Raw genomic sequence first — 15,519 nt, forward strand, 5'->3', positions numbered from 1 at the left:
AATGCTAAAGTCCAAAGGAACCTTATAAGTGATTTATATTTTTTATAGACCAATAACTTATTTTTTTATTGATTGATTTTTAAAAAGAGGGCAAGAAAGAGAGGGGAACATCAATTTGTTGTTCCACTTATTTATTTATTCATTGGTTGATTCTTGTATGTGCCCTAACCCAGGATAGAACCCACAACCTTGGTGTATCGGGATGATGTTCTAACCAAATGAGCTATCCAGCTAGGGCAATGTTTAAATCAAACCTTCTCATTACATAGATAAAGGAAAAGTCCATTAGGTAGTAGTTCAATGTATTCACTAAGGTGTCTGGCTATTAGGAAGTATAGAAAAAAGGATTAGAACCCAGGATCCTTATTTGTCAATCTTGTGCTCTTTTTACTTTGCTGATTTCTAGGAAAGTCTATTTTGTCCCCGCTCCAACTAGAAGTAGATTATGGCAGCTGCCGAATCTCTCAGCTTAAGCTCCCTAAACTGCTCCTGATAGGCATTTAATGACCATACTGCACCAAACATAAATAAACAAGGTAGGGTTACTTCATCAGAAAAAAAAAGGGAGGTGCTAAGAAACAATCTGTAAAATTTCATTTAACATCAAAAAAAAAAAAGTTCAAAGAGTTGAATGAAGTAAAACCATAGCATTTCCTTGGAAACCTTGGATTCTTTTAAGAATGTTAGAATGTATTTTCTTTTATTTATTTTTTATTAAGTGAGAGGCAGGGAGGGAGACAGACTCCCACATGGATGCTCTTCCCATATGGGGCCACTGCTTCATTGCTAGGGCAACCAAGATATTTTAGTGCCTGAGGTAAGGGCATGGAGCCATCATCAGTGCCGGAGCCAACTTGCTCAAACTATTTGAGCCATGGCTGTGGGAGAGAAAGAGAGAGAGAGAGAAAGAGAAGGGGGAGAGGAGAGGGGTGGAGAAGCAGATGGTCGCTTCTCCTGTGTGCCCTGACTGGGAATTGAACTCGGGACTTCCACATGTGGCCCGATGCTTTACCACTGAGCCAACTGGTCAGGGCCTAGAATGCATTTTCTTAAGCCAATAAGTCAAGGCTCTAGCACTTCTAGACTTCCAGAGTTCATGACCAATTTATTAACAGCAGGCTCAAGGAAGAGAAGATGTCCTAGACTGGCAATGCTCCTTTGATTTCTTAGCCACAGCAACAAGCAGAAAGGGCTCAGGATGCAGATAAGTGAAAGTGCAGAACAGTATATCCAAAGTACAGCCACAGCAGCCATGCTTACCATAGTTGCTTGGGATTAGTCCAGTTCTGCCTTTGCAGGTGCCTTTCCACCAACTGGTATCACTCTGGGGAAAGAAGCATTAAATTAAGTGGTACAAAATCCAGTTTACAGTCAACCACTTTTAAAACCACTGAACTCATGGAGTGTACCCGCTCTATAAAATATCCATTGACCCTGGTCACAATGATCAAGCTTCCTCACTCTCTGTTATGGATGTCCATTCCCCTTATCACTAAATTACAAGTCCACACATCTGTGCAACAAATCAAATACACTTCATCACAGGGCCTCAACAATCAAACAAATCAGAGATAATTCAAATAAAAAAATTACATTTAGTTTTTATAGACTATTTATAGGGTTTATTTGTACAGTCTAATTTTTGCTAGTGTCAAGATTTTTTATTTGTTTTCTAACAATCTCTTTATTTCACCTTTATTTTGGGGGTAACTTTTTATTATAGAAAAATCCAAATCTATATAAAAGTAGGAAAGAACAGTATAATGAACCTACATGTACCCATTTTCAATTGCACGAATTATTTACTTATGGTCAATACTGTTTCATATATAACTCCACCTACAACCTTCTTCCCCTTCAGATTATTTTGAAATAAATTCTAGGCATCCTATTATTTCATCTATAAATATTTCAATATATATTTCTCAAAGATAAGGACTTTTTCAGACACAATTATAACATCATTATCACAAATTAAAATTTTTTCATTAACTCCTTAATGTCATCCAATATCTAGATCAACACTCAAATTTTCTTGTTGCCCCATAAACAGGAATCCAAATAAGGGTCACACAATAACTGACTGATTTGCCTCTTCACTCTCCTTTAGTCTATGGGTTCCCCCTCCATTTTTTTTTTCTTTTTTTACTTCTTCATAATCTACATGTTGAAAAACCAAGTCTGTTTTGTAGAGTTTCATACAGCCTCGATTTGCCTGTTGAATCCCTGTGTTAGCAAAAATGTGTTCCTCTGTTCCCTGTATTGCCTTTAAATTGGTCATTAGTTCTAGAGACTTAATTCGATTCAGAATCAATTTTTTTAGCAAAACTATTTCACAGGCAATCTTGATCTCTTCCATCAAAAACATATAATGTCTGGTGGTCTCCTTTTTTATAGTGTTAGTAATCACTGATGAGCATGATCTGGATCCATTGCAACATGGGTCATATGCTAAGTCTTCTTCACTGAAATAACTAGGGTATCTTTTCAAAGAGAAGCTCTCCCTTATCAACTCTCATGTTATTCAGAGGTGAAGTTCATCGAAAAAAGTCAGAATAAATGCTGATTATTTTTCCTTAACAGATGCAGAATAAAAAGTTGGATCCCTCACATTCTCAGGGTGTCTGATAATATTTGTTTTGAAATATCATTATGAACTCATAATTTAATCATAGTAAATGTGTTTCAATCCTTGGGAATTGTTGCTTTAATTGGTTGCTCAAATCATCTTATCTTTGGCCACAGGCAGCCTCTTCAGCTTAGTTCCTATGTCTTTTCAGTATGACTCTAAGTAGTCTTTGGTAGCTTCCTTGCTATCTAAAAATAAGATATTTGGGGATTAACTTATATCTTAACTGCCCCTGATCTGACACGAACATTTCTCAAAGGAGCTTTATTCCTTTTCATGGGAAATAACACGTTATTCTTGGTTGGTCATTTTTTTCTAGGCCTCTTCTAAGTACAGAGCAGGAGAAACTGTTCTATTTTAGATAAAATACAATACCCAATTCAAATGCAGAGCTACAGGGAAGGTTTCCATTTATTCTCATTGATCTTACACCTGTATATCCTTTCTTGTTGGCTGAAAATCTGTTATCAACATCACTTATCTAAAGGCTCATTTGCTCCACAACACACATGCAACAATCGCAGAATAGCAACACCAACACTTCTCCAACAAGAGCATGCTTAAAAACAGTTTACACTTCTTTTGGCAGTTTGTTTTGTCCTTCACCTGTATTCTACTAGAGATGCTCAGTCGTACTGCTATGTTTTAAAGTCAACTTGGAAAAGCTCCTCTCTGTGTGGCTATGCCAATTACCTGGGGTACAATTAAGCTCATTTGATTCATGCTGCTTTTAATTTTCAGGGATTGCTTTTTACCAACCAAATTGTATAACTATGCAAAAGTTTATATGATTCTAAGGTCAGAGCTCTAAAACAAATGATAATTTTTTAATAAAAGTCTAGCTTCCATCAATGTTTCCTCTCCTCTATTTCCCTTCCCCCACAGAGAAGAAAGTATTTTTTAAATTCAGTTTTATGACTCCTTTGACATTTTATTTTAAACTTTAAAAAATATGTATATGTTTACTCCTCACCCTTTCTTAGATAAGTGAGGGCATGCTATCCACACATTTTCACCCGGCTTTTTTTCACTTAAATTACTCCACAATAGAGGTACTTCTTATTCTTTGTAGCAGCATAATAGTCCAATATAGCAAACTTTATTCAACTATTTTCTTCTTATACATAGTTGAATGTTTCTTCTTGGGCTTTTTCTAGTCTTATGCTATTAAAACCATGCTAAAATGAATATATGTATTTCTATATAGATATCATTTAAATAATGTACAATGTTACAGCTATAAAAAAATAGCTTCTATTGTCTATCTTTAATTCATATATGATATTACAAAATTTTAGCTGGGCTTACCATGTCAGTAATGTAGATAATATCACCTTCTTCAAAGTGCAATTCATCTGGCTAAAGGAAAAAAAAATGTTTACATTTGATTTCATGTGACATTTTCATGAATTAGAATACACTAATTATAATAATGATATAGACAATGTGGTTTTTAAATTACATAACCCATTTAATAAAACATTAACAATTTAACACATACACAGATGCTGAACTTTTTCCATGACGAACTTCAAGAAATTATAACAAAGATTCCTCAAATACACACATCTCACATTCTTCCACAATGAAAGCAGTGCATCTTTATATCAAGAGAATATTAATAAAATTTCTTTGATAGAAATTCCAAAAAGTGATATATATTTCTTTATAAAAGGATAAATGTCTAGAATTAAAACTATAAAAAGTGACTTGAAGCTTGGTTCTCTCCTAAATGATTAGGCATCAATTCTTTAAACACTTTCATATCAAAATTTTTTAAATGGTTACTTTGAGAAAAAAAATATTTCCCATCTCTTTTTGTTCAGAGAGAATAAGCATTTTATATGTGAGACTAGTGAATACATAGTTCAACTATGAAAGCTATGGAGCTGAAAGTGTGAAGCAGTAACTCAGACAGTCCAGCCCATTAGCAGCTCTACAGGATAAGTTGATTACAGTCAGTATCTGCTCTGGCCCATACCAATCAAATGTTCAACACATTCTCTGGATAAAGCTAGACACTTTAATTAAACATCCCCTTCTTCCCATCAGTAGATAACACTTATCAGCATGACCTTATAAGTAAGTAAAATGATGTCTATTCAAAACAAGTTTCAGATATTAAGAAATGTTTATGATGTCACATTGAGTGAAAAATATGCCTGACCAGGCGGTGGCACAGAGGATAGAGTGTCAGACTGGGATACCGAGGACCCAGGTTCGAGACCCCGAGGTCACCATCTTGAGCACGGGCTCATCTGGTTTGAGCAAAAGCTCACTAGCTTGGACCCAAGGTCGCTGGCTCCAGCAAGGGGTTACTCGGTCTGCTGAAGGTCCGCAGTCAAGGCACATATGAGAAAGCAATCAATGAACAACTAAGGTGTTGCAATGCGCAATGAAAAACTAATGATTGATGCTTCTCATCTCTCCATTCCTGTCTGTCCCCGTCTATCCCTCTCTCTGACTCTCTGTCTCTGTAAAAAAAAAAAAATGTAAGACACAAAATTATAGGACAAGATCACAATAATACATGAAATATGTATAGAAATTTTTCCAAATTTTATTACTTTCATAATTTTAGTTGGAAAATACGTTTTAGCACAAGCCTTTGATATTTCTGACTAGTTATTCTTCCACACACATAAAATTTATGCTAGTGAAAAAAATTATTCCATCCATTTCTTTTTCCATTTGTTTACCTCCTCTATCAGTCACAGACTAGGGTAATAAATACCATTCTACACTAGTAATGTATTTAGTTTCAAAGCTGTTCTATATTATTATTATAACTATTTCTCCCAAATATAAAGACTATAACAGCTATATCATACTTTAACAACCACAATACACAAATATTTACATGCATTATAAATACAAATATAAAAATTAGCAAATAATGATTGATATAAAAAAATGGCTGAGATTCTTTAAAAGGCAACTCCCTGAAGCATTTGTGGCATTTGCACTTTATTTACAGAAACTAGACTTATAAATAGCACAAGCTATTCAAAATTAGTTGAATGTATATAGACTTGATTTTAATATTATTTGAAATAGGCATTGAGGAGAAAAAAAGCAAAGCCCTCTAAGACTTCCTCTACTTATTCGCTAAATTGTTCTGATGATCTATGATCAATATTATTGACTACTACTATTGTGATAGAGAAAATGATTAGGGAAACAAATTATACTGCTCACAAAAATTAGAAGATATTTCAAAAATGAATATGAAGCAATAAAATATCCCCTAATTTTTGTGAGCAGTGTATTTCCTTTCATATCTCCCTCTCCAAGAGGCCAGAAAGGGGACTTGCTTACCACTGTAGATAGCATCCCAACTAGACGCAGTATATACTCTGGTTTCTCTTCAGATCACATAAATCTTTCGCCTTTTACCAACTAGATGCGGTGGCCATACCCATAACAGTAAGATCAGCCTTCACTGGCAACACCATTTGACCATCTCTCCTCTAGATGACAGTATGCAATGGAAGGAGAGAACGAAATAGGATATAAGGAAGTAAGGAAAACAGAATATAAGTGAACATGTAGCATTTTTCTGGAGTGACTAAGTTTCCTGGAGTTTTTAAAGAGCTCAATGCCTTTTTTTTTTTTTTTTTTTTTTTAAAGCCATGCTGGGACATTCTTATTCTGTACCTCTCTAAGAGCTAATCCTGCCCACTTTCGTCTAACAATGAATCCTCAATCAGTGCTTTCATTGGAATTAAGGGGTCATTTATGCCTGAAATGGCAAGTCAGTTCTGCCTAAATTTTCTCATTTAATAAGATCATTCACCCTTGGAAGCAAAAGGCACATTGTGAAAAACTATCAAACTACTGGGGGGAGGGGGAGGGGAAAGTATGAACACACATATACAATCCCTGTGATTAGTTTTTCACTTTTAAAAAGGAATAAAGCCCAGAAAAATGGAAAGTAAGTGCTTAATGGATATGAGGTTTCCTTTTTGGGTGATAAAAATATTTTGGAACAACACAAGAGGTGGTGGCTGACAGCACAGTGAATGTACTAAATGCCACTGAATTGTTCACTTTAATGTGGGGGTTTTTTTGGTTTTTTTTTTAACAGACAGAGAGAGAGTCAGAGAAAGGGATAGATAGAGACAGACAGACACACAGGAACACAGAGAGATGAGAAGCATCAATCATTAGTTTTTTGTTGCAACACCTTAGTTGTTCATTGATTGCTTTCCCATATGTGCCTTGACCATGGGGCTACAGCAGACTGAGTAACCCCTTGCTCGAGCCAGCGACCTGGTGAACTTTGCTCAAACCAGATGAGCCCACGCTCAAGCTGGCGACCTCGGGGTCTCGAACCTTGGTCCTCTGCATCCCAGTCCGATGCTCTATCCACTGCGCCACCGCCTGGTCAGGCTAATGTGGTTATTTTTATGTAATGAGAAATTTACCTCAATTTTTAAAAAGGCAAAAATAAAAGCCAACAAAAGTTAAAACTCTTAATGTCTTATAAGTAATTCTTGTCCTGTGTACTTTGGTTAGATGCATTATTTGGAAAATATCACTAAGTATAGTCATTTTTATATTTCTCAGTGTTCTTTTGGTTTTGAAATTAATGGCTGCTGTTCAATCGTAGTGTCTGCCACAAGCCACGTATTCAGTCAGACTTGTTTTTCAACATAGACAACAATAGGTAGTCAATTTCAGTCAGGTATAAATAGGTCTATTTTTTTTATCTTGAGAAAAAAGAGTGGATGGTTTATTTTCTTGTTAACCAATAGCCCCCAGACACACAATGCTACTTAGTACCCGTAAAATACCTTCTTCCAAAGAAACTAGTGGCAGTTTTCCCAAATTCTTCAGACTGCTGGTAGCCACATAAACAAGGTAATTTCATAATTTTAAAAATTAGATTTTTACCTATCATAGTCCCACTGTCCATTAAGAAACCGCTTGCAGGACACTTAATGCAAATGGTTCAGTGAGGATCTACTTTTAAATTACTGGCATCATATTCAAGGAATAGAAATGGTAAAACAGTGACACAATCAAGGAGGCATGTCTCTATTTCCAACGTGTTCTTTGGTTTTTAACCACATTCCTCCTTCCTTCTCTCCTTGAAGAACCACAAGATATCAGAACGAGTAAATTGTCGACCACTGAGATGTTACGGTGATGAGCACAAACTTGGTAACATATATGCTCACTCTTGTTCCATAAATTATGGGTAATATAATTACCAAGGCATTATTTTTGTTGGTTTACACAAATACATATTTTATGAAAAAATTTAGAAAGACTGTGCGATACTTCGGAAATTTTTCAGATTTGTCAATCTGGAGCCTCTAAAATTAATAAAAAGATAAAAAACAAATCAGATTGATGCATATTTTCATTTAACGTTTCATGATATTATTATGTACCAGACATTGGTCTGGATACTTAATAAAGATGAACTAATTTAACCTTCACCAGCAGCACTATGAGGTGGGTGCTACTCTCATCACCACATTATAGATGAGAAACTTATCCAAGGCCTCAGAGACGTACAAGGTAGACCTTAGACTTGCACCATGATAGTAAGATTCTGGAATCCCTGCTCTTCACCAAAACCTATGCTTTCTCTCATACAGAAGGGTCATGCATAACCACTATTGGTCATCATGGAGTCATGACCTGGTTAAAAGGCAGTGGCCATGGGAAATATCTGTTCCACTCGCCCCCACATAATGCATTACAACAAAACCAACAGCAGCACCCTATACTTGCAAAGCATATATAACCTCGTTTGATCCTCACAACAACCCATTAGGGCAGGGCTGGACATGGGCATAGTCTCCATTTCACAACCAAGCTAGAAGGATTAAAGAACTTGCCACAAGTCACAGAGTGAGTGGCAGGACTGGGCTCCTATTTCAGCTTTCGGAATCCCATTCTAGGGGTCATTCCTCACATTTAATGCTATAAACCTAGCAAAGCCCAGCCAACATTAATGATGGAGCAGGGTCCTGCTGGCTTCTCTTTAGAGATCAGTGCTACACTTCCAGCATACAGGCAATGCTGCTCTTTCTGTGTCAGCATGTCTTTACTCTGGTCTATCCAGTCCAGCCAGGCCTCTGTATGACATGTTATTGCTCTGGGGGTTGGATGAGAAATAAGAATTAAACAGGCCTGGGCGGTGTGAGGACCATCTTGCCTTCAAGCAAAACAGAAGAGAAATGGGGTGGCAGGCAGAACCAGGAGCCACAAGCTGCTCAGTGTTCTATGTGTTCAGCAGATCACCAAGAATGGAGTTGGGCACTGCTGTTCCTATCTCCTGAGGGTTCAACAGTAGCTAAAAACAAGACCCAGGCATCCCTGGGGTGCTGCACAGCCAGCAATGGCCCCACAGAGTCCAGCTCAGATAGAGATGCCCTCCCTGTGTTCAAGGGACAAAGACAACAATGTCTGGGCTTCATACTTCTTCACTTTTTGTGTCCCCCTAAAATTCATATGTTGAAGTCCCAACCCTCAAGTACCACAGAATATGACAGTATTTGGGACAGGGTCTTTAAAGAGATACTAAAGTTAAAATGATGTCATTAGAGTGGGCCCAAATCCAGTCTGACCGGTGTCCTTTTTATTTTATTTTTTATTTTTCATTATTTTTTCTTTCAGAGACAGAGAGAGAGTCAGAGAGAGGGATAGAGGCAGACAGACAGGAACAGAGAGAGATGAGAAGCATCAATCATCAGTTTTTCATTGCAACACCTTAGTTGTTCATTGATTGCTTTCTCATATGTGCCTTGACCGCAGGCCTTCAGTCGACTGAGTAACCCCTTGCTGGAGCCAGCGACCTTGGGTCCAAGCTGGTGAGCTTTTTGCTCAAGCCAGATGAGCCTGCGCTCAAGCTGGCGACCTCGGGTTCTCGAACCTGGGTCTTCCGCTTCCCAGTCTGACGCTCTATCCACTGCGCCACCGCCTGGTCAGGCCAGTGTCCTTTTTAGAAGAGAAGACTGAGATACAGACAAACAGAGAAAGACCATGTTGCAGACACAGAGAGAAAGACAGTTATCCACAAGCCAGGAAGGGAGCCCTGGAAGAAACCAACCCTGCTGACACCTTGGTTTCACACTTCTAGCCTCCAGAAAGCTGAGAAAATAAATTTCTGCTGCTTAAGCCACGCAGGCTGATGTGGTTTGTCCCAGCAGCCCCAGTCGACCGCCACTCCGCCCCTTCCCACCTAGGCCAACACAGGGCAGGTGTCAGCGCAACCTCTCCGTGAAAAGAGTAAGAAACTAACACTAGAATCTATGTAAACACAATAAATTAAAATTTAAAAAAGAAAAAAGAAAGGAAAGCTTGCCATATGACAACATGGATGAACCTTGAGGGCATTACACTAAGTGATATAAGTAGGACAGAAAAAGACAGATACTGTATGGTTTCACTTATATGTGGAATCTCAAGACAAAACAAATAAAAACCAATCTCATAGATGCAGAGAACAGATTGGTTGCCAGAGCAGGGGCAAGGAGTGGGCAAAATGAATGAAAGTTATCAAATGATACAAACTCCAGTCATAAAATAAATAAGTCACAGGATGTACAACATGGTGACCATAGTTAATAATTCTGTATTGTATATTTGAAAGTTCGTAAGATTGTAGGTCTTAAAAGTTCTCATCACAAGAAAAAAAATTTTGTAACTATGTACGGTGACAAATGTTAACTAGGCTTATTGTGGTGATTGTTTTACAATATACACAATTACTGAATCATTATTTTATACACCTGAAACTAATATAATGTTATATGTCAATTATGCCTCAATAAAAATCAAACAATGTACATACTTTAAAAAAAAGAAAAGAAACTAAGACTTACCTCTATTCACCAAATCCCTTTCTTGTCCCAGAAACATCTGTTTACAAAGTATCGGGAGAACTCATCTGAACACACACACTCCTGCTAACTGCATTATTTGCTGCCATTTAGTGGCATGCATCATCACATTCCGTGCTCACAGCAAGGATCCCCTGGAGGATGGTTTATGTTATTCTCATTTTCAAATTAGGGAAATGATGACCACAAGAATAAGTGAATTCACACAATGAGTAAATGACAGATTTGGGGTTTGAAGTCAGGCACTGGCCTGACAGTGAATCAAAGCTCAAGTGCCACGTGTCCTAGGGACCACAGGGCCCGGGGCAAACCCAGATGAGGCCAGCAGCAAGCAGCAGGAAGGCTCTCACCTCTAGTAAGAGAGAGAAGTCAATAAGAACAGGTTTACTTCAGCTGCTTTCTCCTCTGTGCTCTGTCTGGAACCCCTGCTTCCATTCTTATCCAAGATGGCTGTCCACATCTCTGAGTGATTCTTCCAAAACTCAGCTATCTAACCACCATTGTACTCAAACCCTTTAACTGCTTCCCAAACTACACAGGGCAAAATCCAAACACGACCCAGGGATGCTTGTAGGACCCTAGCATCCCTGAACTCATCTCTTACCTCCCTCTCCCTTGTTTACAACTTCCCTAGCCCCACTGTCCTCCCTGATGTTTCTCCAACTCACCAAGCATCCTCCTGGCACCTGCTGTTCCTTCTGCTCCCTCACGTCCTCTACGCAAATGTCACCTCTATAGAACAACCATCTCTAAACACCCTATTGAAAATAACATTCCTCCTCCCTGAACCTCGTTGCCCCTTACCCTCTTCAGTTTTCTTCACAGCACTTACCAGGCCCTAACAGTCACACTCATTTGTCTGCTTACTATCTGTCTCTCCCTAGTGGGATGTGAGCTCCATGAGACGGTCCTTTCTGGTGTCACAACACTATCTCCATGGCCTGCACCAGTGTATGGCACATAATAGGTGCTCACTAAACCATGGGTGAATACATAGATTTATGGATGGACACCAGAAACTATAACAATGAAAACTGCATACAGCAGAGACATAAAAAAAAATGCTCTGGGCAAATGGCAGAAGGTGCCACTACAATGTAGCTTAAAGCAAAAGGTCAAGGTGAAAATAAGCGTGAGAGTCATAGGAAGGATGACTAAGATGGGGTCATATGCTTGCTATGCAGGTCACTTTGTTTTACTGCAGGGGCAGAAGCAGCTCAAGATAGACAACATGACCTTGAGACAGAAGGACATGCAGATCAGCAGAGGAGCTTAGCGTTCACCCCTCTGAACTGCAGCGGGAAGTGACCGAACACCCATTCCTGTAAATTATTTATGGCTATCCAAGAACAGGCAGACCATTTAGGCCAGAGGAAGTATCTAAATGAAACCACCTTACGTTCTATGCCAATTTTAAAGTTAAAAACTGAATACTTACAGTTCTGGGTTCAAATGTATAAAGAGCTCTGAACACTTTAACTTGTCCTAAAAGAAAGGGGAAAACAACATATGATCAATTCTTTCATTTCTAAATTTGTTCTATCTAGTATTATCCATTATAGTCTTCAGAATTCCCTATTAAAAGCCCATGTGAAATTTACTTTGAAATTAAGTGCCCTTTCCACATCAGAGATATTTTTTAAACATTTATTAAATAAAAGCATGAACTCTAGAGTATTTTGCTTTCTCCTCTCAAATAACAGCAGCTACATAATTATATGTACTTACCTTCTATCCTATATAGAGAGCCCTTCAAACCCTAAAATCTAAGTTTAAAACTGGAAAGGTGAGCATTAACATAAAAAAGATACCCAACATGACAAATGACAATGGTTTAGTATTCTTCAGTTAATGGTTTAGAATTTTACCACCACCACCACCCCCCAAAATACTACTGAAAACAACAGTACCTATTGGAGAAATCAGCGGTTTCATTAACTCCCAAAACAAAGTACAAAGCAGAGGCCATGCTCATGAGAGCTGTCCTCCATTCTTCCAAACAGTATCTCTCCTTCTAAGCCCCTTTGCCGCATTTCCATAGTACCATGTCTAACTAATTTGCTGGCCTGTCTCATTCGAAGGCAAGACTCCTAACTTTTTCAACTTCCTGGCCCCTACCTGGCATATGTACTATAAACTTAATAAATGCTTGCTAAATGAATATGTAAGTAAAAGAACAAATCCACACAGTGTATGAAAAAGCATAAAGAGAGAGGGGAAAATGTTTTTTTTATGAAATAAATTTAGAAGAAATATCAAAATAGAAGAACTACCTATTTAAAAAGTGTTAATAGTTCAGGTTCAGCACTGGAAGCACACTTAGAGATGCCATCTATCACAAGAGCATCATGCAGAATGGTAGCCTCTCAGGTGGGATACAGGAAGACTACTTCAGAAACTATGCACATCTTTACCTATTCTTTTCATTCCTAACTTAACATGTTTTATAATATAACAGCATAATAGACTACATATGCAAGTTATAAATACACATACATTTATAAGGGCTGAGTTCTCAAAACCTTTTGCTGATTGAATGTAAGCATTAGGAGGACAGGTGTTTTGGTTTCACAAATTAGACATCCAAGTACTGAGCACATAAGAGCGCTCAATAATTATTTGTCAGATGAATGAAGAATGAATGAATAAAGGAATGGAAACGTGTTTAAAAAAAGTCTGGGCCCTGGCCGGTTGGCTCAGTGGTAGAGCGTCAACCTGGCGTGCGGAAGTCCCGGGTTCGATTCCCGGCCAGGGCACACAGGAGAGGCACCCATCTGCTTCTCCACCCCTCCCCCTCTCCTTCCTCTCTGTCTCTCTCTTCCCCTCCCGCAGCCGAGGCTCCATTGGAGCAAGGATGGCCCGGGCGCTGGGGATGGCTCCTTGGCCTCTGCTCCAGGCGCTGGGGTGGCTCTGGTCGCAACAGAGCAATGCCCCGGAGGGGCAGAGCATCGCCCCCTGGTAGGCAGAGCATCGCCCCTAGTGGGCGTGCCGGGTGGATCCTGGTCCGGAGCATGTGGGAGTCTGTCTGACTGTCTCTCCCCGTTTCCAGCTTCGGAAAAATACAAAAAAAAAAAAAAAGTCTGAAAACCCATAGTTTAAAACAGCACTGTCCAGCCCTGGCTGGTGCTCAGTGGATAGAGCATCAGCCCAGTATATAGATGTCCTGGGTTCAATTCCCAGTCAGGGCACACAAGAGAAGTGACCATCTGCTTCTCTTCCCCTACCTTTCCCTCTTCTCTTCTTCTTCCCCTCTCACAGCCAGTGGCTCAATTGGTTCAAACATCAGCTCCAGATGCTGAGGATAGCTCAGCTGCTCCAAGCACATCAGGCTCAAGCACTAAAAATAGCTTGGTACGGGAGCATGAGCCGCAGATGGGGTTATCAGGTGGATCCCGGCCAGGGCACATGAGGGAGGCCGGAGTTTCCCTGACTATCTCCCCACCTCTCACTTAAAAGGAAAAAAAACCAGCATTGTCCCATAAAACTATGCAATGATGGAAATGTTCTATGTCTGTGCTAGTCACATAAGCTACTGAGCACCTGAAATGTGACTAGAGGAGACAGACTCCTGGGTATAGCAAACCGACTTACGGCTGTGGGAGTAGTGCTGGGTAAGAAAGGTGAAGGGATTAAGCAAAAGAAAAAAAAACCTCATGGACATAAACAACAGTAACAACAGTATGGTGACAGGCAGAGAGAAGGGAGGAATTGGGGGAAGTAAAAGAATGTAAAAGGGACAAAAATGGTGATGGAAGGAGACTTGACTTGGAGTGGTAAACACACAATACAATGTACAAATGATGTATTATAGAATTATACACCTGAAAACTACATGATTTTATTAACCAATATCACCCCCAATAAATGATTAATAACACAATGTGACTAGAGTGAGTGAGGAACTGAGTTTTAAACATTATTTAATTCTAATTAAACTAAATTGCCACACATGGCCCGTCGGTAGCATATTGAACATCGCAGGTTTAGAACATTAGAAAATGAGAAATGATGAAATGTCCATTAAGAGGGGACTATATAAATTAACCCTGATTTGTTCACAGTCATTAAAGAAGAAGGCTGCAGAGAGATCCACAGACACTGACAGCAAAGAGCCTACAAAACATTCGGTGAAAAAGCAGGTTACAGAACATTAGGCCAAGTATCATCGCCTTTATGCTGACAACACACACACACCCCTTGACTGATAGCACCAATTATGAGGAAACCTCACTTCCTACTTTACATGTATTGTTTATATTCAATACATTTAGCAAGCATTTTTTAAATTTTTATTTTTTAATTTTTAGAGAGAGCAAGAGAGAGACAGAGACAGAGAGAGAAGCATCGATTTGTTGTTCCACTCATTCATGGCTGTCATTGGTTGATTCTTGTATGTGCCTGACTGGGGATCCATCCTGCAATCTCGGCATGTCAGGATGACACTCCAACCAACTGAGCTACCTGACTTGGGCACACTTAGCATGTACTACTTTTATAATCAATAAAAGTAGTAAAGATACTTTCATGGGGGATGAAAAGATGGGAGTCATTCTTTCTCCTAAACTCCCTAACACAGAAGAGCAGCTCAGATCCCTGTTACTTAGTGTGTCTGCAAGAAAATATTCTTGCAACCTGAATTCTAGTGCTACTTCTTTCCTGCTCTACTAGGGGGAGTTCAATAGGCAGAAGAAAAGGTGAAAACTTTTTTTTTTTCTTAGAGAGAGAGAGACAGATAAACAGGAAAGGAGAGAGATGAGAAGCATCAATTTTTCACAGCGGCACTTTAGTTGTTCGTTGATTGCTTTCTCATATTTCTCATATGTGCCTTGACCAGGGGACTTCAGCTGAACCAGAGACCCCTTGCTCAAGTCAGCAACCTTAGGCTCAAGCCAGTGACCATGGGGTCATGTCTATGATCCCATGCTCACGTGAGCAACCCGGCACTCAAGCTGGTGAGCCTGCACTCAAGGCAAAGGAACCCGCACTCAAGCAGGTGACCTTGGGGTTGAGGTTTCTGCGTCCCAGACCAAC

The 15,519-nt window shown here is 39.2% G+C and overlaps 1 protein-coding gene across 1 annotated transcript in view; it reads right to left on the reverse strand.

Moving 5' to 3' along the window:
* The window catches only part of OSTF1 (osteoclast stimulating factor 1), a 59,597-nt gene that overhangs the window by 19,275 nt on the left and 24,803 nt on the right, over window positions 1–15,519 (reverse strand). Inside the window, exons 3-5 of the mRNA XM_066362939.1 lie at window positions 11,927–11,973; window positions 3,938–3,988; window positions 1,261–1,324 (exon numbers count right to left, since the gene is read on the reverse strand). Coding sequence (XP_066219036.1) covers window positions 1,261–1,324; window positions 3,938–3,988; window positions 11,927–11,973 — 162 coding nt within the window. The remainder of the gene's footprint in view (window positions 1–1,260; window positions 1,325–3,937; window positions 3,989–11,926; window positions 11,974–15,519) is intronic.

The sequence above is a fragment of the Saccopteryx leptura genome, chromosome 2 (assembly GCF_036850995.1).
Source record: "Saccopteryx leptura isolate mSacLep1 chromosome 2, mSacLep1_pri_phased_curated, whole genome shotgun sequence".
NCBI classification, from domain to species: domain Eukaryota; kingdom Metazoa; phylum Chordata; class Mammalia; order Chiroptera; family Emballonuridae; genus Saccopteryx; species Saccopteryx leptura.